Raw genomic sequence first — 25,709 nt, forward strand, 5'->3', positions numbered from 1 at the left:
GGAAATATACAAAGTTTCCTGTGTAGTATATTACGTATATTAAAACAAAACAAAACATAAAGCTGTATATTAAAAGTCAGCAAATAAAGCACCAAATTATGTTTTCTCTATTTTATTAATAAAACAGATTTTTTTTGCAACAATTTATTAAAAATTTATTTTCATGCAGTATAAGGGGTGTACAAGAAATTATCCAAGTTCTCTCACTCTTCCTCTCTGTTGCTTCTTAAAAAATAATTCTTACTGGTCCAGTCTGGGTTGAAGCATTTGCGCACTGTCGTTGTTGGAAAATGCCATTGGGGCATAGCCTCATCATAATTTTTTACAGGACATTTTTGCTGCAGGATATTAAAAACACCCCCAGAAACATTGAATAGCTATAGTCATTTTATGGGTCTTATTTTCTGCAGGAAATTAGAAAAGAAAAGAAAACTTGTGGGAGAAACTACAGTTGCATTTTAGACAAAGAATGTACTGCGTGATTTAAACCTAAGAAACAGCACACAGTCAGTAGTCACAAAGAGTTACAGACACACACACTCACCGCCAAGAGTCCAATACTTTTGATTTTTTTTGTTTTGTTTCCTGCTATGTTGGAATAATATCTTCTACAGAAATGTTTGTGTATACATTATATACAGTATTATTGTCCTTTTTTGAAAAGTAATATTTATTTGTATTAAATAAAGTCCTGATGAAGTTTATTCATACATTAAGAGAATACTGTTAACATACATACATACATGCACGCTCACAAGTGCGTGCAAGCATGTGCACACCCACACCAGACAACACCATCAGTGGTTAGTGCTCAAACGGAGTAATGTGTTCTACTTCCTTTGTGGTAAATTTACTCACTGTGGTTCTAACCCTTCCAGATCCCCTCCTGACCTCTCCATGACGTGAGTTCAGGGAGCTTTTCTGTTATACCTTCAAGGGATTAAGATTCATGGGAAATATAATCAGGCAGGTAGGATCAGCGGCATCAGCAATGACTGGGTTGGCATATCTCTTTCTTGTGCAGGTACTAAACGCTATTCTGGGGACATTTGTGGAACAGGGTCATTCCTGTGTAGGGACAGGAAGTGCAATAGAAATAAAACTACCTCTTCTTCACCATACCTTCTTTTACAAGCTATAATTAATGTATGATTTTCCAAAAAGGTGGCCAGCTCCAATGTTGAGCAGTGCTGTTTGGCAAAGTGGTATCCGTTATAGTGTGAGAATGGCGTTTAAGGAAAATGAAAGCGATATCACAGGCTTTGCTTGTTTTTCTTGTCTGGCTAATAGTTTAGGTCCAGTGCCAGATTTTATTTTCACTTTTTGCTATTTTAACAGCAATACAAAATAGTCTGAATCAATACATTACTGGGATGCAGGAAGAACATATTGTGTGTGTGTGTGTGTGTGTAAAGGTATTTTGCCTGTCTTCTGCAACAATCAGGCTCTGAAGTGTGCTTTTGTGCCTTTCACATGGTAGGCACATCTTTATCACAGCAGGCATTGGGATTTAAGCTTGCTCAACCTCCTGACAGACTGTGTGATTTATGCCTTTCCAAAGAATACACATATTTCAACTGGTGGAACTATACAATATGTCACAAGCAGCTCCACTAGTTAAAAACAAAATCAACAAACCTAGAGGCATGAAAAAGCTTAGACTTAAGCTTTCACTCAAACATCCTAGGATGCAGTAAGGCAAGGGCAATCTTAACCCTTGTATTTAAGCCCCTCCCATACTGAATGTGCAACCTGCAGCAGTGACGGTATTGTAGCCCAGAACTACATAATAATTGGAAGTTCGTCCAATGTAGCATTTCTCAGGGGTTTGGTCAGGAAAGAAATACATCTGCTGAAGTTCCCCATGCCATGCAATTGTAAAGGACCCAGGTGCCTCTTTTTGGATTATACATGCCCAGTAATCTTAATCCTAGCAAGCTGTCCTAGAACCACTAGCATACAAGCAGCACATGTGTGGATCAAATCTTAACAGTAGGTTTATGGAAGCCCATTTCATTTGAGTTCTCTCATGTTGCTTTCTAATTCATAGCAGATTCAGTTGCTCCCAGGAAGGAAATAGATTAAATCTATTCTCTTAGGTGAAATTTACAAGAGAGAAAAACCATTTTGCTTAAATTACTGTACACCATATTTGTAATTTTGTCTTCTTTTTAAACTCGAATCCCAAAGGGTATGTTTTAGCCAGCACTGGCAAACTTGGTTCAGCCAATCTTATTCTCAACGGCCACTGTTTCTCACACACACACGGATGTGAAGCAAAGGTGGTGTTTGTATGATCTCTATTTCTGCAGAATTCAACTGCAGCAGCAAAGTGTGGTGCCTAAGGACCCTACTCTTGTTGTTCCTCTGCTCAATTACCTGTACTATTAATTATGCTGTGGTTTAAATCAAGCAAACTCAGGAAGAAAAATCCACCTTATGATATGAAGATTTCAGTAGCAATCCTCAGCCTTAAGCACTTTCAAACCTAGTTTCCTGCTATTTGCAGAAAGTCACCCCAGGATTCAACCAAGCACAATGTCTTCACAGGAGAAAGAGTATCACTCCCCAAACCTGGGATGCCTGCCGTAGCCACTCTAAAATCTTGGCCTTGGATTTGCTTCCCCCCAAAGCATTTTCTGCTCCAAGCGCATCTTTAGTTGAATGACCTGGACTGCGTGCAAATCTCAGTGACGCTGGAACTGTTCCTAAAAGTCTCCTCTTCCTCACTGAGTTTAGTTCCAGGAATTAAGGTCAGCACAACTAACTATGGTCTCCAGAAGCTGAATGTAATCCCTCATATGGTACACATCTCAGTAACTTCAGCATTCTTTTGATGAGATTTTCCTTTTCTTCTCATGTTTCACATTTTCAATAGAAGTATAAAGCTTAGTGATGCTGCAGTGGGGTCTGTTGTATTTTTTTTTGGTCAAGTTTAGGTTTCTTAGCCACCTTGCCTCCTATAGAAATTTGGGAAGAAACATGGTTTTGGTGACTGTCTTTGCAAAGAAATAAAAACGTCCACAAGTAAGGCTACAGATCAACCTCTGCCTAACCTCTTCACTTTACATGCTTTATCCCAGCAGCAGAGCTGGCCCTCCCTTGATAATGGCCTTATAGCACTAGTTTCTCTGTGATAAGAGTAAGGATATGTAGAAGGCAAGAGTTCGACACAAGACGTTCAGTCCAGCCATTGAGTACCAAAAGCAGTTCAGGGAGCTCTGATGTCCTCCTACAGGCCAGAGACCATCACGCGAAAAGATGGTGGCACATGTCTGTGCCGTGGACTGGCACTGGGGCTGACACATGGACTGGCACAGCTGGCATCAACTCCTCCAATGGATGGCAAATAAGCATGATGAAGAATGGGTAGCTGTAAGGAGAGTCGCCGCTGTATGCTGTGAAGAAAGAATACAGAAAGATAAGGACATTAAGCCAGATATACAGGACTGTCAAGGGCTGCTAGCAAAGGACCCCCCCCTCCCACTTTAGGATGCATCCACTGGGAACTATACCAGAACCTCAAACAATTCTGTAGCTGGTTTGGCAAACTGAGGACAATGAGCAGAACATCCATGGTGGATGAAGAGTTGTGGAAAAGCAGTGGTTAGAAGTGGCTACTTCTGCTGCCTGCCTGCAATTTTACTTTTAACATTTTTATTTTTTTATTATATAAAATACAAAGAGAAAAGGAAATAGGAAATTAAGGGAGGGGAAGGGAATGGAGGAAAGGCAGTCGTGGGATTCAGCCGATTTGGACAGGTTCAGGGGAATTGGTAGTTCTGGTGAGCAATTGGCCCACCCGCCCCTGCTCTTTCCTGTCCTATAGTTTTTTTAGCTCAACTGTTTTTTAGCTCAACTGCTTTGCGCAGCACAGCGGATTGCCACGCATCAGCTGTTTTACTCACCCGCACTGACATAAGAGGTATGTTTTTAAGCTTAAAATGGGCAGTTTTTTAACGCTGCACGTGCGTGCAAAGTGCATGCAAGGCACGCACACTCACCAAACTTGTTAAACTGGTTGCATCCCACCACTAGGGAAAGGGGGTGTGAGATACAAGGGAGAAGAGAAAAAGAAAGAAAGGGGGCATTGACTTCCAACTCTTCCTAGGACCGTACAAGATAAACACACTCAAACCTCAACTTTTTTGAGGAACATGTTTTGCATAATCACTATACAGATTTAAAATTAAGATACTTTTAATTCTTGCAAACATCTAGCAAGAAAGAATTACTTTACTTACTGTTCTGGGGAGTTGATATCTTCTATAAAATCTTTGCTTGTTCTGGACGACTCTGTAGTATTCCATTGTGCTTGTGGATTTTGATCAAGATGATTTTTCAACACTGTTTTCTCACCATCTGGACAAAGTTTATTTAAAATTTTATTTAAGGAGCATTATGATGCATTTTTCTATACAGTACACTATTTGCAAAACAATTTTGTAATTATTTTACAAACTACAATATTGTTTCTCAAAATTATTCATTTGATCTAAAATCTATCTCCAATTGGACAACAATAATTCTGGAGGTATTACAAATTACTAATATTTCTTATTCAGATTGAAACAAATTATATAAGAAAGAAGAAATTTGTCCCCCCAAACTAGCATTTACAACACACACACACATGCACACGCACACGCACGCACACACACACATAACCATGCACGCACTCAGCAGTCTAAAATTAGAATTATAAATAAACTCAGTTGATTGAACTGAAGAAACTTCTTGGATGAGAAGTGAAACATTTTCAAGGAAAAAAACCAAGAAAGTATGTCTGCCTTTTGAAAAGCATCTTTTGGATAACCATGATCTGGATGATTGAGAATCTCCATAAATGAAAACATCGAATCTCATTGCCCCAGTAATCAAGTTAGGTTTATTAAAGATCTCATTTTATTTCATAAATTCATTCCTTTGTGTTATATAGAAAAGGAATGAAGTGTTCGGTCTCATTCTTTTCTCCTTTTCATATTAGATCAGGATCTGGATTAGGGAGCAATGTATGGTAACTTTAGAATGGTGACTAATAAAATAGAAGATTAGAACCGAGTTATGCAGATCAACGTGGATTATGTTCCAAGAATGGGAAAGAGATCAAGATTTAAAAAATCTCTGTACTATTGTCTTTCTAGGCTGCTTGGGTAAAACTGTATTAATAAGGTTGTCCACAAAATTTCACTGACATTTATTATGCAAAATAATGCCATCATAGCATAGTGCTGGCTCTTGTTCTGTTTTATCACAAATGGGACCAATGCCTTTTATATAACCAATTATTTATTGGGCTTTATACATTCCATACCTTTGCTTTCTGTAAAATTGCGTATACTGAGAATATCGTTGAGCTCCTGATAGTGGTTTTGTTTAATATATGTTGTTTTTTCAGGTGTGTCCTGAAGCTGCATTGTGACTTCTTCTAAAGCTTTGTCCAACTATTAAAAAAACATGTTATAAAAATATGAAAACATTTGTTATCCTTCATTCTCCAGTTTTCGTCCTACTTTTTATGGACACCAGCTTTTGTTATATTTTTATTTTAACTATGCATAAAGATACACATATAAAGAACTTAAATTACAGTACTATTATTCATCTGTGGAGACACCTATAGATAATGAATCATAAAATATCCTTTCTTGATTGCTAGTGTGTGTGTGTGTGTGTGTCTGTATGTGTGTACAAAATATCCTTCCTATTTCAGTGCTGTTCCTTTGCAGAGGTTTCTTGTGAATATGATGGAATGTACCCAACATTTTTAAAAAAAAACACCAGTTTTGTCCTATAAATGAATATCTTGTTATCTGATCATACATTCGTCTAACCATAAATACTAAGCTTCTTACATATATCAAACCAGTTCTCAGTTTGGTGAATAACAGAATAGAAATGGTAATGTAAGGTGAAATAGTCAAGGTAAGGACTACTTGTTTTAATTTCATTTCTCATGTGTCATTCCATATTACTTGTTAAGACCTTGTTAAATTGTTCTAGATGGGATGGGTGCTTAGTTTAGGGTCTATGAATTTTGACAGCTGCTACAGGCACTATGGGAAACTTCTTTCCTCTATTTCTTCTCATCCTCCCAAGGGTAGACAGCAGTGCAAAGAATCTAACAAGCCCCCAAGGTCTTGGCAGATATATAATGGCATTGTGAAAAATCTGGAAAAACATTCTTTCTTGGTACCTAGATGATGGCTGTTGTCAAATGTGTAGTTAAGGAGATCATTCTATTTTAAAAAGTGCCCTGAAATCAAATAAAAGGAGAACTTCGCACTAACATCTCTCCATCTTAACATTCCATTTGTTTCCCCAAGTACCATAGATTGTTTAATGCAGAAAATATAGAGTAAAATTTATAAGGATAAATGCTAATATTTTGTTCATTGGAAAACCTTCTCAGATATATCTTTGATCATTAAAGATAGCTGTCGAGGTATTTCCTACTACTTCTCAAATCATCCAGCTGATTCACAGCCCTAAGCCTTCTACTGTTTTTATACCTGAAGAGTGAAGTGGCCCTTGTTTCAATTAACTTTGTAATGTGATTGTAAACCTAAATTAGCTGAGATGTTCAACTTTCGAATGCTTGTCCTCAGCTTTCTGTTATAAATGAATTAATAAATAACAAGAACCATCATATTAATTTAAGCAATGCAAAAGAAACAGAAGTGCATTGAAACCTCTCATGCAAAATCACTTTAAGATTTGAATTTTCTAGCATGACTGAATCTCATCACTCTCCACATTTCCACTAAAAGTAATGTTCAGGATAGCTCAGAGTAAACCATAGATAAGTCAATAGAGTTGAAATTAAAGCATTAAAATTCTCTACATTAAAACAGTAAAAATAGGCAATAGCCCATCAAGTTAAAACCTAATGCACTTCAGCAGAAAGTTAGCAGATACTAAACTATTAAAAAAACACCCATGTTTTACTGGTAGAAGGAAGCAGAGATGAAGTTATTCTAGCATTTCTCGGTAGACATTTCCAAAGGGTCAAAACAATAAGCTGTAATGGCTTATGATTATGAATTGTGATTTATGTCATGAGTGGAGGAACATTTATTAAGAGAGTTTATCCCTAGTGAAGTCACTGAGGGAAATAAGGGAATGGCAACATCTTTAGAATTTTTCCTCTCCATTGCTTTGTTATTACCAGGGAGGGAATGACAAGCCCTTCTCACTTGCAAACCTTGATATCAAGTATGCAGGAGTTCTTGCTTGATAATTTTAGTAACTTGGCCTAAAAAGAAAACTGAAAACTCATAAATAAATGGATAAATAAAGGATGAACAGTAGATTTTAAAGAATGACCCCCCCCCCCCAAAAAAGCACCAAACATTCCATCAGCCCTACAAGATAGACTGGAGCAGAGAGATCGCTTCCAGCTTCCAAAGGCGACGGACGTTGGTCTGCTGTTCGCTTCTACGGTGGGGTCCTCTTAGGAGCACAGGCGGTCTTGGAGGGACCACCTGCTGTAGGGCGGCTTGCTGGAACCCCTCGGATAGGCGGCAGCCATGGGGGGGGGTTCCAGTTTCGCCTCAGGAGCCGGGGAGCGTAGGGGATGCATAGCAGCACCTTCGCTGAATGGATTCCAGAAGGAAATAACTAATTACATGCAGCGGCTGAAGTGCTGGAGGTGAGAAGTTTGCTCCAATCTCCTCAATTGCTTTTAATTGATGAGTAGCAGCTTTTTGCAAGTTGTGGATTCAATCTGTTTGAAGTTGGAAGATTGGAGGGGGGGTTTCTTTTTTTTTCTACCCTTCTCAGGCAAAGCGGCATTTGGACTATCTCTCAATCTCGGAATGGAGAGAGAGAGCAAAAAGTTGAATTAGTCACTTGAACTAACTATGTGAAAAGATTTATATCACAATTGCAAGAGGTGATTGTTGAGTTGTTTTGAAAACTTTATGGAAATTTTTGATGTTCTGCTCCTGGTTCCCTGTGAAAGGGGGAGCTAAGATGACCTGCTTCCGTCTTCTTCTTCGCACTTATAAATGAAATCTGCCTTTTGAAACTACCTTTGAAGAAAGTCTGGCTTTATATTACCCCCCTGAAGGACTCCTGGAGCTTCTCCTGTTATGTGGTCTTTCTGGATTTGGATTATTTGATTTTTTTTCTTTTCTCTTGTGTGACTTCTTGGCTTGGAACTGTGACTGAGGATTAACTTTCACTTTTGGATTTGCCTGTCTTCTCAGAGTCGCTTGGCTGCGCGCTTCACAGATGCCATTTCTTTTGCAAAAGATTTATACCCATCTCTGAACTTAGATAATGGGGTCCAGAAAACCATCTTCAGGCAAAGCAGCCTCGGCACCTTCTTCTTCTACATCCAGCCCAACGACTCAACAGACAAAAATTTCATCATTTTCACAACAAGAAAGGACTGCAGAGAGTTCAAAAGATTTATCTGTTACTCAAATGTTCCAGGCTCTTATGCAGGGACAAAATAAGTTGAAAAAGGAGGTGGCAGATTTTAGAGAAAAGCTCAAAAGTGTATAGCAACAAATAATAGAAAATAAACAGAGAATTGGTGTGCTGGAGGAGGGTGCTGTCGGGCTGGGGGAGGAGGTTAAGGCAGTCCAGAAGGGGAATATAGAATTGGAAAATTTTATGGCAAAGATAGAACTTGAAAGAATGTCCTTCTTTCTCAGATTCCAGAACCTACCGGAGACAGAAGATGAAGATCTTAAGGATATCATGAGTACAATTTTAGCAGAATATATTAAAAGAGATAAAGAACAGTTGTGGTGGGATATGGATCTGATTTATATGATTAATTCAGCATATGCCAGAACACATAATGTTCCAAGGGAAGTACATGTTAAATTTCTTAGGAAGACCACGAGGGATGAGATTCCGAGGGCTCAAAGGGGGGGACCACTAAAATATAACGATAAAGAAATTGTGATTCTTAAGCAAATTCCGAAAAGAATAAGAGATAAGAGGATGAAGTATTCCTCCTTATCAAAGAAATTTTATAATAAAGGAATTTGGTTTAGATGGTTATTGCCAGAAGGAATGTTGATCTTCTGGGAGGGAAACAGAATTAGAATTAACATAGTTGTGGAGGCAGAGGCCGTCATTAAAATAACATAGTGCCCTCCTAGAGGACGAAAATATAAGAGGTAGTGAAAAAGGCAACAATACACAAGACATGAAGGAGGGAGGGGCTGGAGCTCTGCCTGGGGACAGACGAGAGGGAACAATATTGGAAAGACTCAGGTCACAAAAATAAATATATCTGGAATATCATTGTAATTGTTGATATATTAGAAAGTGGCAAAAGAGATGACTGAACACATGGTTGATACAATGTATAATAAGATGCTGTTTCTGCTTATCTTTTATCTATTGTTTTTTCCTTTCTGTAAAAGTTGTGAGAATTGGAGAGATTTCTACCTCTAGCACGATGGAGTTGCCAAAAAAAATTTCTATATCCACCTACCCTTTTCCTATAAATTTTAAAAATCAATAAAATTCTAGATTTTAGTAGTCTATTCCCACTTTTACCAAAACAATTGATTTTTTTAAAAAAAGCTGGAAATTTTCTTTTTGAAACTTCAGTAGTTGTTAATCAGGTTAATAAATAATACATTACAAAAAGATAGACTGGAGCAAGAAACTTACTCCAAGGTAAAATTACAACTATATCTTTTAGCGATAAAATTTTGTAAATCTATTTGTTGTTGACCTGTCTCCATGGCTTCCTGCATATACTTTTAAAAATGTTATCTTTAGAATGGGATATATAGCCCAGCACCTTCCTTTACTTCAACTGTCACATTAGACAGGTATGAATATTATTATATTATATTATATTATATTATATTATATTATATTATATTATATTATATTATATTATATTATATTATATTATATTATATTATATTATATTATATTATATTATATTATATTATATTGTTATGTTATGTTATGATATTATTATATTATATTATATTATATTATATTATATTATATTATATTATATTATATTATATTATTATATTATATTATATTATATTATATTATATTATATTATATTATATTATATTATTATATTATATTATAATATATTATATTATTATATTATATTATAATATAATATATTATAATATATTATATTATAATATATTATAATATATTATATTATAATATATTATATTATAATATATTATAATATATTATATTATCATGCTCTCATTTACAAAGTTTTACATGACTTACTGTCTCATTTGAGCTTTTTATGTACCGTATTTTTCGGAGTATAAGACGCACTGGAGTATAAGACACACCAATGTTTTGAAGAGGCAATTTTTTTTAAAAAGTAGGTAGGTAGATAGAGGGATAGAGAGGGAGAGAAAGAAAAAGAAATACAGTAGGTAGGTAGGTAGGTAGGTAGGTAGAGAGAGTAGTTAGTTAGTTAGTTAGTTAGTTAGTTAGTTAGGTAGGTAGGTAGGTAGGTAGACAAAGGGATATATATAGAGAAATAGAGATAGATAGAGAAATACAGTAGGTAGATAGGTAGAGAGAGTAGGTAGGTAGGTAGGTAGGTAGGTAGAGGGATAGAGAGAGAGAAATAGAAAGAGATAGAGAAATACAGTAGATAGGTAGGGAGAGAGAGAGAGTAGGTAGGTAGGTAGGTAGGTAGGTAGGTAGGTAGGTAGATAGAAGGATAGAGAGAGAGAGAAATATAGTAGATCGGTAGGGATAGAGAGAGAGTAGGTAGGCAGGTAGAAGGATAGATAGAGAGAAATATAGTAGGTAGTTAGGGAGAGAGAGTGTGTGTAGGTAGGTAGGTGGGTAAGTAGAGGAATAGAGAGAGAAATAGAAAGAGAGAGAGATAAATACAGTAGGTAGGTGGGGAGAGAGAGAGTAGGTAGGTAGGTAGAGGGATAGAGAGAGAGAGAAATACAGTAGATAGGTAGGGATAGAGAGAGAGAGTAGGTAGGTAGGTAGAAGGAGAGAGAGAGAGAAATACAGTAGGTAAGTAGGGAGAGAGAGAGAGTAGGTAGGTAGGTACAGGGAGAGGGAGGGAGAGAGAGAGAGAAATACAGGTAGATAGAGGGATAGAGAGAGAGTAGGTAGGTAGGTAGAAGGATAGAGAGAAATACAGTAGGTAGTTAGGGAGAGACAGTGTGTGTAGGTAGGTAGGTGGGTAAGTAGAGGGATAGATAGAGAGAAATAGAAAGAGAGAGATAAATATAGTAGATAGGTAGGGGAGAGAGAGAGTAGGTAGGTAGGTAGGTAGATAGAGGGATAGTGAGAGAGAGAGAAATACAGTAGGTAGTTATGGAGAGAGAGTGTGTAGGTAGGTAGAGGGATAGAGAGAGAGAAATAGAAAGAGATAGAGAAATACAGTAGATAGGTAGGGAGAGAGAGAGTAGGTAGGTAGGTAGGTAGGTAGGTAGGTAGAGGGATAGAGAGAGAGAGAAATACAGTAGATAGGTAGGGATAGAGAGAGAGAGTAGGTAGGTAGGTAGAAGGAGAGAGAGAGAGAAATACAGTAGGTATTAGGGAGAGAGAGTGTGTGTAGGTAGCTAGGTAGGTAAGTAGAGGGATAGAGAGAGAGAAATAGAAAGAGAGAGAGATAAATACAGTAGGTAGGTGGGGGGGAGAGAGTAGGTAGGGAGGTAGATAGAGGGATAGTGAGAGAGAGAGAAATACAGTAGGTAGTTAGGGAGAGAGAGTGGGTAGGTAGGTAGAGGGATAGAGCGAGAGAAATAGAAAGAGAGATAAATACAGTAGATAGGGAGGGAGAGAGTAGGTAGGTAGGTAGATAGAGGAAGAGAGAGAGAGAGAGAGAGAAATACAGTAGGTAGGGAGGGAGAGAGAGAGTAGGTAGGTAGATGTTTCCAGGTGTATTTATCCACGTGCTGGAGAAGGAAATTGCTGGCAAGCCTTAATACTTTGTTTCTGGCACAGCACTTGATCAATGTAATTCTCATCTGCAAACCTCCGAAAAATGGCCTGTTTTTCGCAAAAACGGGCCCGTTTTTTTCAAAATAAAACGCATGAATACCCTTGGGGGGGCTTGCAGAGTGCTCCGGGGGTGTGTGAGGGGGCCAAAAAAGAGCAAAAAACAGGCCTGTTTTTTGCAAAAAAAAAAATGCATGCATAGCCTTATGGAGGCTTATAGATTGCTGCTGGGGGCTGGGGGGGGCAAAAAACGGCCCATTTTTTGCTCATTTCTGCCCTCCCCAGCCCCCAGGAGTTCTCTGAAAGCCTTCATAAGACTATGCACGGTGAAGCGAGCGGGGCTTCAGGAGGCAAAAAATGCTATATTCGATGTATAAGACGCACCCAGATTTTCAGTCTCTTTTTTTGAGAAAAAAAGGTGTGTCTTATACTCCGAAAAATATGGTATGTTTTACATAGTGTATATGTTTTTTGTGTGCATATGTGTAAAAATATATAAAACCGTAGGTCAAATTAAAACGAATACATTTTAAATTTAAAACAAAAGCCAAAGCAAATTCACGTAATCATATTTTTCCTAAGAATGCTCCTACATGAAGCCACAGATCTAGCAGATGGTCAGTAGCAAACTCCATATAATAAATAGCCCAGTCATTATCATCAATGCAATTAAACTTCATTGCAATCCAGCTAAATTTTGGAACATTATGTTCCACTTGAGTTTGGTGAGATAGATTTGGGAAGAGTATGTAAATTTCTGCTCCTTTCCATTCCATTATTACCAGTTTTTTAAAATGGCAGTGTTCCAGTGTTCCAGCTATGGTGCAATATTAACTGGGGAACAGGAGAAAGTAATCAGTAAAATCTCATTTCATTATGGAGATTGGTTAGCGTAAGAATCATTGAGACATGTGTATAAACTCATTGTGGTGCAGTTGGAAATTATTTTTTCTGCTGGATTTAAATTAAGGAAGCCCTTTTTAATATTTTTGAGGAAACTGTATTCCATTTCCTCCCCTCTCTCCCATTTTGTTATAGGAGAAAAGGGTAGCATTTTACTCTGAGTTGGCTAGCTAGTATTAGACATCAACTTGATGGTACATAATCTATCATCTATTTTTTCTCTCATGGGAATTTTTGCACTGAGTTAAAATGGCTGAGGGATAAATGAACATTTATCTTTTTCTATATAATCAACTCTCCAGTGATATACCCAGATTTATCACCCCACCACCAGATGGCTGCAAAATGGATAATGGTCATAGTCAAAGTGTTTGGAAAACCTGACCTCTACATCGAAAAATTCTGTTCTTTCATACAGTCAATAGATGGATTTTGGAAAGCCAATACGCTCTCACTATGCTCTTTATCTGATACTTGGGGAAGTTAATTATGTCCAGCTATCTTAGAATGTATCATAAGAAGTACTGTGATTATCGTATGTCTAGAATGTGCATTATATAAATGCAAAACACATCTGCTCAGGACCAGCAAGAATAGAGTGGCAGCTCACTCAAGAAGCAGACTGAGAAGGAAAAGGATCAAGGGCCTACCCCAAAACTTTGCTCTGAAGGCTCAGAACAAGACTACTCACTCTAGTACTTCACTTCAAGAAAGGCAACCACATCACATGAAATTTTCTGGACTAGGAATTAAATCCAAATCCTTGCTGTCAGGAACTCTTCAGAATTTGGCATTGCCTGGGAGGGGTCTTGTGATAGCAGGTACATAAAGGCAGCAAAATATATAGCAGCAGCTCTCTATTTTAGGATCTGCTTGGGCTGCCATTACTCTACTCTCCCTGACCTAAAAATTGGATTTGAAGCAAGTTTCCCCTTCCTGTTTTCCAGGCTTTCAACAGTTTCCTGAAATCTCAGGAGGAAGGGGAATTATTCTAGAGGGCAGGAATTGCAACAGAAATAGGTGTGCTTCCTGGATCCTGCAAAATTACATTCTTTAATCGGTGGGTTACAGAATGCAATCTTCCCTGTTGGACTGTACTGGACAGGTGCAGATAACTGGACATGTTTGTTTTCTCATTACCTTCTGACTAGGTTTGTCTTTGCTGCTGGTGAGAAGAGCCAAATGGAGATGAATGATAAATCAGAATTTTCAGCAATTCCATTAATCATTTCGTTTAAGCAGGGCCACAGTCATTTTAGCAGTAGGTTGGATTTTGTCACTGCACATTACATTAAACAGCTTTATAAAAGAATAATTAGAATAGTCCCACTACAGTACATATGGATTAGGATGTTAGAAAATTGGCATGGTGGGTTATGAAATCTGTCTTTATTGTACTAAAAATGAGTCAATGTTCAATAACATGGGTTTATTTTTGAAATGTCTTACTTCTTGAAGTGTAGGAAATCAATTACAAGTAATACTAGCAATAAATAGTATCAGCAAAATAATGGATGATTGTTCTGTTCTAATAATAATGATTTTAAAAATCCTAGCTGAAAGCACTATCAGTTCATAGCTAAAAATACATTCTACATTTAATAGGGCAACAGCAGTATTAGGAAATAGAAATGAAAAGACAATTATTCTGAAAAAAATGGATAAATTCTCTACATTCATGAGGCTAATGGCCAGTATGGAGGCTGGGGGTTACATACAAGGTAAACATGGCTAATCTAAAATATGGTTCTTTATGTTTCATTTGTTTTGACTCCAAATGTGAATGGCTTCCTGGCTGTACAAAATGAGCTTGCGTGCAAAGTCAACAGGACACAATCAGAGCAAGTAATACCTCTGTTATTTTCATTCTAAGCTGGTGGTTCTCTGACTGTAGCCCTTCTAATCTAGATGTGCTGGCTTGGTTGACACTGGTGACAGATGTTGATGTTTTTGAATCATCTTTCTTCTGATTTTGGGTGAACTGAAGCCCTCTGTTCCGAGTGGCAGCATCTGGATTTGTTCTCAGAGTAATTAACTGAAAAATTTTAACAGCAATGAGATAATCCTCAAGAAAAACTATTGAGTCATTGGTTATCTTTGCCCCCCTGTCCCTTAACAGACTGTAAAAAATAAAGGTTATAGAGCACATAGATAATTCAAGTATCAAGTTTATAATTTGCAGCAGTAACCAGCTCATTCTCCACATACACATGACTTAAAATTATTCAGCTACATATAATCCCATTCCCAACTGGCAAAAATTTCTTACTGCACCACTGAGCTTCCAGAAACCCATGCAAGTAGCCTCAGTACTGCTACGATTCCTTTCCACCTCAGTGCATCTACTCTATGCATCTGATGAAGTGAGATGCAGCTCAGAAAAATGTATGTCTTTCAATAAAATTTGTTTAACTGAAAAAGGTGCCATTAGATTCTTAATTTTTACCATCACAGATTAATACAAGTCTCTCCTTCCTATGTCTAGATTTACAGGTAATTGTGAAATAACATTCAGACCTAATACAGGCAATCTTGATTATGATTTCCAGCCTTTTTATATAAACAACTCGAGACAGGAAACATCCTGTGATGGGCTAACCATAACATTCTATTGGCTCTCACCTTAAAGGAGAAGTTGAGCCAAGTCTTCCCTTTTGTATAGTTCTTCCTCATTCCAAAGGAATTTCATGGTGGAGACAGCTACCTAATTGCTGTACAAAATCATGTGCAAATAAAACCATTCATTATAAATCAGGTTACTTACCTTAGGTACAAAGACTAAGCAGAGGGTAATGGTGCTACAGAATATAATGACTAGTGCCACAATGCAGAACTGTACATTGGGCTGGTCTCGTGTAAGAAAGGAAACTGCAGCTCCAATGATGCACATGATGCCCACATTATAAACACTCATGCCGATGTATTTACTGTCATTCAGAGCAGGAATGCTCACGTTTCGAGTCTCCCAAGCTAAAAAACAGCCAAATAGCTGAAACCAGAAAAAAAAGGAAGGCATGTTGTAATAAAATACATATTTTTCATTTTTGAAAGCAAAATTACATTCATATATTGAAATTGGGAGGAAGAGATCCCCCTCCAAACAAACAAGTAAAACAGAAAGGATAACATACATTATACACATAGAATGCAGCTCTTTAAATACAATATTAAATCTAGATCAGAAGGAAGCAATTTTTCTGTTTCTATTCTTGTGCATTAGACAATGTAATTCCTGCACTAAATTTTAGGTCCTTAGTTTGACAAATGCAAGTATATTGAATTTCCACTGATGAATCTGATAACTAACTCTTCTTTTCAAATGAGTAGGATTTTAAATGAGTAGGATTGTTATCATTGATTTGATAACACTTTATGGTATTTAATTTCAAACCAGGAAGGGTGGGTGGGTGGTGTTACTGCCATAATGGTGCCTACTTACATATTCCTATAACTACAGTACTTACCAGAGGGCACTAAGTACAGCCTAAACAAGAAACATAAAGGAGCTAACATAGAGTAGCAGCTCCCTTATCTCTGCTGATCATTGGCTAGAAAGAGTTGTTAAAGTGTTGGCCTAGGAATTGGGAGTCCCAGGTTGAAGCTTACTCATAACCATCAAGTTCACAAATAAGTGACCCAGTTATTTTATTTTAGCTCAACAATCCTGTGTGGTAAGGGGGAAAAAATGGAGGAGAATATTATGTGTGCACCCAAAGCTCCTGAAGGAAAGGCAGGATAGAAATCTAACAAACAGCACATGAGATGAACATATTATTTATATTTCTGTAATTGAAACATTAAATTATAAAAACAGGTTCATTGCTAAGGAGCCATTAAAGGTATTTCCAATAGACTGGATACAATTATGTTAAGCTACAATTACTGATGTTTTTTATCAAGTCCTGTATTTTAAGGTGCAGGTATTTTGAAACCACAAGATAATTGTTAGATATTAACACTAGCTACCATAGTTTCCACTCTGGTCCTCTGTTCCAGTGGGAACAGAGGTTTAATCTGATTGGTTAAGAGGTCTGACAGCTCCCTATAAAAGGAGAGCTGTCAGACAGAACAGTTGCTGGATTGTACACACTTGTCTGTTGAAATAAAGAGCTGTTGTTGCGTTAAGACATTGTCTGCCTTCTCATTGCCCGATCTAACACTGGCGACGAGGATGGGATTGAGAGGCAGATAGGCGAAGAAACAAACAATGAGACATCCAGCAAGTAAATCCAGCCCGGAGCTTTGGCACGGCATCGAGTGACCATTTCAAGCGACAAATTCGAATCGCCTCAGTCAAAAATGGCCATGCACACCCCGCCAACTCCATATGACCTGGTGGCCGAATACTGGGAATCGTATATGTTAAAGTTCGAATGCTTCCTCGAGGCAAATAACCTTATGGGGGTTCCCGACTCCCGCAAGAAGAACCTCTTCCTGGGCTACTGCGGCCGAGAGGTCTTCGAAACAGCGAAGGATTTATCGGAGCCAACTCCGATCCAAGCGGTTCCTTGGGCGACGTTACAACAGACTCTAAAAACTCACTACGCGCCCAAACTTTTGAGGCATGTTCGCCGCCATGAATTCAACGTGCGGAACCAGAAAGAAGGAGAGTCCATAAACCAATATGTTGCGGCCCTGTGAAAAGCAGCAACATATTGTGACTTCCGTGACCTGGACAACCAAATTTTAGACCGCTTAATCTGTGGAGTGCGGGACATTAATCTGCAGAGACGTCTGCTAGCCAGATCAAACATGTCTCTGCAGATCGCACTCGACGAAGCCAGGGCGTCCGAATCTGCTGACAAGTCCACAGAAGCCTTGCAGTGCCAGCACAACGCGCCACAAACTGTGCAGAAGCAAACGTGCATACATCATGAGGCCGCTGAACAAGAACCCTCCGACAGCGAAGACGATGACAGCTACCCCATGCGCAGTAGCCGCACAAAACCGGCACGAAGATTCAACTCGTGCCTGCCGCCCTGCGCAAGCTACGGAGGGGACCATGCCCGGTCTACCTGTCGGTTTCGGGACACAACCTGTCAGCGTTGCGACAAGAAGGGGCACATTACCAAAGTGTGCCCGAGCGAATTCCCTGCCACCGCTTGGCAGCCAAAACCAAACCCTAACTGCCAACAGAGGTCCAACCCAGGGGCCTGGTGGAAAACCCAAGGGTGCTCAGAGAGAGAACCCAAAGTGACCTATCAAACCACGATAGGGCAAGTCCGCACCAGGTGGCCAAAAAAGCTGAAAGTCACAGTCCTCATTGAGGATGCTCCCTGCGAGCTTGAAGTTGACACTGGATCGTCCCTAACGATCATCTCCTGGTTGACCCTGAAGCAAGCCATCCCGAGCCTGAAAAAATGGCACCTTCACACTCCAGACATCAGCTTGCGTGACTACCAGGGGAACCGAGTCCCCATCGTGGGCCAAGGCACCTTCTGAGTGCAGTTTAAAGACATCTGTGCCAAGCTTCCCATGACTGTGGCCAGCGCACCACTACAGAGCCTCCTGGGGCTCGATTGGTTTGAAGCCCTGGGGTTGGAAGTCACTGGAATCAACGCCATAAAGGACAGCACCGCCAAGGCGATTTTTAAGGAGTTCGAGGACGTCTTCAGCTCCGGTCTCGATAAGTATGTGGGGACGCCAATTTCTTTTAAGTTGGACCCCAACATAGTGCCTATCAGACTAAAACCCAGGAGAGTACCTTTCGCTCTCCGCCCTAAAATCGATAGGGAAATTGACAAACTGGTGAGCCAGGGGATCCTAGAGCCAGTCGACCATGCATGCTGGGAGACCCCTATAGTGACCCCGGTCAAGCTGGACGGGTCAGTCTGCATCTGTGTGGACTATAAATTCACAATAAACAATGCGCTGCAACAAAGCGCCTAGCCTGTGCCCATTGTACAGCACCTACTACATTCGCTAGGGCCAGGAATTTTTTTTGCTAAATTAGATATGGCGCAGGCATACCAGCAGTTGCCTGTAGATGGCGCCACAGCAGAGGCTCAAACCATCGTGACGCACAGGGGTGCATTCAAATGCCACCGCCTGCAATTCGGAGTTAGTATGGAATGGCTTTTGCAGGGGATACCAGGAGTCATCCCCTATTTCGATGACATATTGGTATTGGCTGCAAACGAGGCGCAACTTTTAAGAAGAGTTAGGGCTGTTTTGACCAGAATTCGCGAAAAAGGCCTCCGGCTCAAAAAAGAAAAATGCAAAATTAATGTGCCCAGGGTAGAATTTCTGGGGTACATGATTGATGGCTCTGGGATCCACCCGACATCCCAAAAAGTAAAAGCTATCCAGGAAGCCCCCACACCTCACAATCAGGCTGAGCTGCAGGCATTCCTCGGGCTCCTTAACTTCTACAGCGTCTTTCTCAAACAGAAAGCAACCGTCGCTGAGCCCTTGCATCGCCTCCTGTCCAAGAAGGCCAAATGGTCCTGGGGCCGAGCCGAGGCTGCTGCATTTGCCGTAGTAAAACGCCTGCTAACTGCTGACTCCCTGCTGGTCCAGTACAGCCAGACACTGCCGCTGGTGTTAACATGCGACGCATCCCCTTTTGGCGTCGGCGCTGTCCTCAGCCACCGCATGCCCAACAGCATGGAAGCCCCTATTGTTTTCTACTCATGAACCTTGTCTCCCGCTGAAAGGAACTACAGCCAAATGGACCGAGAGGCTTTGGCTGCTGTGGCGAGAGTCAAGAGGTTCCACGAGTACCTTTACGGCCGAGACTTCGAACTTGTGATGGATCACAAACCATTGTTGGGGCTGCTGGCTGGGGACAGACCTACCCCAGTTTCCTTGTCTCCACGCATGACCAGGTGGACTGTTTCCCTGGCTGCTTACTCCTACAAACTAATTCACCGCCCTGGTTCCACATTGGGACATGCCGACGCTTTGAGCCGCTGTCCCCTACCTGAACTGCTGGCCGACCCCACTCCCGAGACACCGGCCCTACTTATTGACTGTCTGGACTCTGGACCTGTCTCGTCCAATGACGTTGCCCGTTTTTCTGCTAAAGACTCTACTATTAAGCAGATTCTGAACTGGGTGTGGAGGGGGTGGCCCAAGGGGCCTGTTGGGGTCAAATTTAAAATGTTTTTTTACTAAATGTGATGAATTGTCGGTAATCAAGGGTTGTTTACTGTGGGGAGACCGGGTGGTCGTTCCAAGCAAACTGCGAAAGGCAGTATTGGAGGCATTACATGTGGGGCATCCTGGCATTGTCAGGATGAAATCCTTGGCTAGGAGCTACGTCTGGTGGCCTAACATGGATAGGGAGATAGAAGAATGGGTGGCTACCTGCACTCCGTGCCAGGAATCCAGACCAGCTCCCCCTGAGGCACCCGCTAAGGAGTGGAAGCGCCCTCAAGCACCCTGGTCTAGGGTGCACATTGACTTTGCAGGCCCTGTTCATGGCCAAACGTTCCTCATAGTTGTGGACGCATATTCAAAATGGTTAGAGGTAGCCCTGATGGCCTCTACCACGGCAGAGGCGGTCATCAAGGTGCTATGGAGACTTTTCTCCACGCACGGCCTGCCCGACGTCTTGGTCTCAGACAATGGGCCCCAATTCACGGCCATGCAATTTTAGACCTACTTAGCTAGCCAGGGAATTCGGCATGCCCTGGTCGTGTCATTCCACCCGGCTTCCAATGGTCAGGCAGAGTGAATGGTGCGATCGGCTAAAGAGGCCCTCGCCAGAATGGGCCCGGGTGATTGGCAACACGGGTTGATCACTATTTACTAATCCAACATATTACGCCAAGTGCCACCACCAGGAGAAGTCCCTCCAAGCTTCTCATGGGTCGCCGGCTAAGGTCCCACTTAGACCGGCTACACCCAAACTACTCTGCCACATCACCCCCAGACTCCACAAGATTCAAAACTTTAGCATAGGGGATTCAGTATACGCCCACAACTATGCCGGGGGAACTCTGTGGATTCCTGCTACGGTGATAGGCATCACCGGGCCTCGCTCTTATCTATTAGAGCTAGAGGATGGTAGAAATTGGAGGAGGCATATTGACCAACTCCGTGGTCGTCTCTCCCACTCCAATCTTAGGGCACCAGACAAAATTCCGGAACAAAACAGCCAAGGCCCTACCCAAAAGGAGCAAACATTCACTCCTTCCACAGCCAGCTCAAACCTGCAAGGTCCGGAAAACTTATCTGAATTTGTTGCAGGCCCACAGCGAACTCCAAGCGAGCAAAGCCAGGGAACTCCAGCCACGGCCTGGGATAAGTTCCAGCAGGTTCCACAGAGCGGAGCTGGAGAACAGACAGGTCCGTCCGACCTGCTTGAAGAACCGGTTCCAAATGAACTGCACAGGTCTGGTAGAGGGAAACAAAGACCCTCCTACCTCAAAGACTATGTGACCAATAGGAACATCCCAACCAAGAGGGGAGGGGTGTTAGATATTAACACTAGCTACCATAGTTTCCACCCTGGTCCTCTGTTCCAGCGGGAACAGAGGTTTAATCTGATTGGTTAAGAGGTCTGACAGCTCCCTATAAAAGAAGAGCTGTCAGACCGAACAGTTGCTGGATTGTACACACTTGTCTGTTGAAATAAAGAGCTGTTGTTGCGTTAAGCCATTGTCTGCCTTCTCATTGCCCGATCTAACACTAATCAATACTATTTGCTTTCACTTGTTGTATTTAAAGGGCAGAAACCATGATTACATTGGACAGTGAGAATACTAGATGTAAAAGTGCTGACTCAGGTCATTATATTCTTAGTAGTCAAGCTTTTAATATGCAGCTTTCATGTCTCCACACCACATTCCCCATCTTTCAACTTGCCCCCAAATTCACCCTCTGTTAGGCAGAAGAAAAATATATTAGAATAAAAAATTGGAATCTTATAACTTTGCTTTGGGAGGAATGGAAGCTTCCTGAAATTAATCTCACTGCTATCACAAGATAATTTATTTTGATTTCTGTTTTTATGACAAACTCAAATACATGTCTATATTTTATTGATTAGTTTTTTCTCCCCCCTTTATTATTAATTGAAGAATAATTTAAGGTAGCAAACATACATAATACCCCTTCCTCTTCCCTTTTGCTCCAACAACAACTCTGCAAGATGAGTTGGGTTGAATGAGAATGACTGGCCTAAGGTCACCAGCTGGCTTTTATGCCCAAGGCAGGACTAGAACTAGGTCAGCATCCTAACTCCACACCAAACTAGCTCTCATTTTAAGAACATGCTAATATATCAATAATAAATATATTCTATTTACTTATAATTAGAACATATATACATTTCAATGAAATAAACCTCTCTAATATACTGTAGACGTTTAGAAAAGTATAGCACAAACAAGAAAGCCAAGGTATATGTTTTTATTTCATATATTTTTCTCCTATCATTCCTTCAGGGTTTTCAGGGGAAGTACTCAATTTTCTCCTATCATCCCTTTTTATCCAGAAACCATCTTAGAAGGTAAGCTAGGCAGAGCAACAATGACTAATATAAAGTGACCCCAGTCAGTTTTATGGCTAAACAAAACTGTGAATTAAAGTTTCCTGAATTCCTGAGACAAGATACTAAACATTACACTACCGCCCTAGGCTCTGAGCTGCACTTACCATTCAACTTACCATGAGTAGGCCTTTATAGGCATAAACGATGCCAAGCCAGATAGTCATATGAGTGTTTTCACAATGCTCCAAAATGGGAAGAATTGAAATATCTCGGCCGGCAGGGTCGGGCTGCAAGGGGATACAACAGAATAAAAGAAAGGCTGTTGATATTTATTTCTTTAGATCTATAGGTGAAGAAGAAGACCTGTGTCTAATCTGAAGAGCAAAATCCTGCAAGAAATGGAATTAAGGTAGAAGAAGGTTATCAGATTGTCTCACTACAATATTCAAAAATGTACACCTGTCCGATCATTTTGGGGCATTTTACTGCAATTTTATATATATGAACTACACATTCTTTTCTATTGGAAGTCATATTCTTTTTTCATACTCATGTGGGCAGGAGGATAGAGACAGAGAGAAAATGGTTCACCTAAGAGATTGTAGTCTGATTGTTGGGTTCGGTGGGTAGGAACCATCAAACTGGCTATACAGCGTGATTTATTTCCACCAATCTGTTTGCTTAGTCATGGGTCTTCATTCATTCAATATTACAAAAACAGACAGTTTGTCCACAAAAATGTATGCAAAATGTATGCAAATTCCAGCAAGAATCACTTACAAAGGAAATGATGAAAACTTCTTCTAAATTGTCGAAGAAAAGAAAAAAATTAGAAATGAAAGAATCAGTCTAGGAAGCAGAGAACTGGAGCTGATGGCTGAGGACCAAGAATGTGGATGTTTTTATTTACCTCTAAGGTATGAATGAGATACATATCTCTGGGATTGTATTGTATTCCTAGGCAAAGATTTCATACTATAGATTAAAGAAACTGTAGAGGACATGGTTGTAAGGACAGAGGTGTTATTTAAACAAATAAGACAAGAGCCAGTTGCCTTGCTCTTACTATATTATTTTATGTTATTATGTATGTGTGTGTGTGTGTGTGTGTAGTACACACACACACACACATTACTATAGTATTAAATTAACAAAGTACACATTGGATATTAAAAAAAAAGCTTAATAACATCCAATTACTTTTGCCATTTGATTTTGGCTTTTTGATTTTTATTTTACAAGCAACAACATTCTATGTACTTATAGAGGGATCTGGAATAAAACAAATCCTTGTCTTGATCTTAAATGTGTATCTGGTCAATTTTAATGGACAAATACCGCATTTCTTATTAAAAATCATTAGCAGCTTGCATGTTGCACACCATCAATACTTTTCTACATTGTGCTTGTGTTACCATTAATGTCCAGCTAAAAGGCTATGGATTGATTTTGATAAGGCCACACTTAGAACAGATCAATCTAAATGAATGGGAATTAAGCCAGGCTGCAGCTTTTTTGAAGTAAAACTTTATTTCAACAAATTAAGTTTGGCTGTAGCTTTTTTTTTTTGAAATTCAACATTATTTCTGACCATAAAAGCAAAAATTTATTTATTTATTCAATATGAATGATACCCAACTCCAAGTGGATGGCTCACAGCATAAAAATAAACCACAAATACAGGTAGACCTCAACCTGTGATCAGTTGAATTTACAACAGACCTCCCCCAGTACTTATGACCCCATTTCAAAGTTATGGTCATTGCAGAACCCTTAACAATCATTTCCATTATGACCAATTTTAGAGATGCTGCAGGGGTTCCTTCACCCATCTCCCTCAAAGCTTGAACCTGCTTTCCCCCACACACTAAGTCCATGCAGGGTTTGGGCTTCCTCCCCTCCCCTCATCATACAGTTACCTTTTGAAGATCTCCAAGTTTCAGACCTCACGTTGAGGAAGGAGGGTAGGCTATTCCACCCTTCAGCATTCCTGCCATGGCAGCCCAGGTATGCTGAGGGAAAGAGTGGCTTGACCTCCTTCCTCAATGTGGTCCAGAGCTCGAGAGAACTTCAAAAGTTAAATGCCTGATCAGTGATGAGGGTGGGAAGGAGGTGTAAGCCTTGTGGGGATTTGGTGTTGGGCGGGAAAGGCCTGCAGGGACCCAGTGGGGAGAAACAGACCTCCAGAGATCTAGTGGGAAGGAAAGGCCTGCGGGAACCAGTGGGGAAGGGAGAAAGCTGTGGAGATCACAAAGAGTGAGAACCAGAACACAGGGTGTCTCAGGGGGAAATGGAAGACTTGGGAAGCCTACCACAGGCAGGCCTAGGTCTGTACTAGGTCTCCTGGGTCTCTCCTATCCCTGAGTATTGGGGTAGGGAAAATAAATTAAAAAGCCATCTGATCAATTATATTTGCATTGAACAAAATAGATAGCAGCAGTCTCTAGAATTCTGTAAGATTATAGAATTATTCATTCTTGCCTGTGAAATAGCATAAAGTTCAATGGAAAAATAGACATTTATAGCAATGTTTGAACACTGTAAATATAAAATCAAAATGAAGAAAACTGTAATTAATTCATCTTTGAATGATCTTACCTATTTCAACCTTTCTAAAAATTTTAAGTGATAATTGGGAAATCCAAAAATGGGAGTGGAAAGTTAGATCTTTTAATAGGCTTGACTAGTAAAACCCCCATGATTGTGCATTGCACATGCAAATAAATGGGAGGATTGCATTACAGCACCTTTTGGAGGGGAGGGGGGCTGCATAATCTATGCTGTTCGTAGAGACATTATATCTGAGGTGGTATTCAGCCAGTTCTCTCTAGTTCGGGTAAATCTGTAGCAGCGACTGCAGGAGACTCCGCCCCCCCACCCCAACATAATGTGTGACCTTCTGCACAAGCTCAGAAGGCAGTGCACATGTGCAGAAGGTGGCATATATGAGCAAAGTGTGTGTGCGCGCACACACGCTCACATTTGCGAACCGGTAGGGAAGGTAAGTGAATCCCACCACTGCATTGTATATTTCTGTGAGTTCCCCCAGATATGGTAGTGATTGTGATGAAAAAGCAGGATATGAGGAAAACACTGGAGCAGAACACAAGCTCCTCTCTATCCAGCTATTAAGTTTGCTATCTTGCTACACCGAATCTAAAAAAGTTCAGGCAATGGCCAAAAAAGTTGTAGTGGATTATTCATTTCTTAGTGTCAATGAATGGCATTGGTGGACATCAGCCAAGTCTCACACTTCAGCAAAGGTCCATTGCTGACTTGCCCCAAACCCAAATTATTATTTTCTTTCCATTTCTTTTTAGTTGCCTGAAGCCTGACCACAAGTAGGTAAAAGCATGGAGAAAGAGCTCGTCTTTGCTTGTCTTGTATTCTCCTTTTGGACAGGCCTCACAGGAAAAGACAAGCTAACAACTGTGACTAT

General features: G+C 40.2%; 1 protein-coding gene across 1 annotated transcript in view; it reads right to left on the minus strand.

Moving 5' to 3' along the window:
- GABBR2 (gamma-aminobutyric acid type B receptor subunit 2) overlaps positions 1–25,709 on the minus strand; it is a 379,869-nt gene continuing 354,160 nt past the window's right edge. The window contains exons 14-19 of the mRNA XM_081953377.1: positions 22,447–22,557; positions 15,596–15,820; positions 14,684–14,866; positions 5,315–5,444; positions 4,245–4,362; positions 1–3,398 (exon numbers count right to left, since the gene is read on the minus strand). Coding sequence (XP_081809503.1) covers positions 3,233–3,398; positions 4,245–4,362; positions 5,315–5,444; positions 14,684–14,866; positions 15,596–15,820; positions 22,447–22,557 — 933 coding nt within the window. The 3' untranslated portion in view covers positions 1–3,232. The remainder of the gene's footprint in view (positions 3,399–4,244; positions 4,363–5,314; positions 5,445–14,683; positions 14,867–15,595; positions 15,821–22,446; positions 22,558–25,709) is intronic.

The sequence above is a fragment of the Natrix helvetica genome (genome assembly GCF_964273705.1).
Source record: "Natrix helvetica genome assembly, chromosome: 4".
NCBI classification, from domain to species: domain Eukaryota; kingdom Metazoa; phylum Chordata; class Lepidosauria; order Squamata; family Natricidae; genus Natrix; species Natrix helvetica.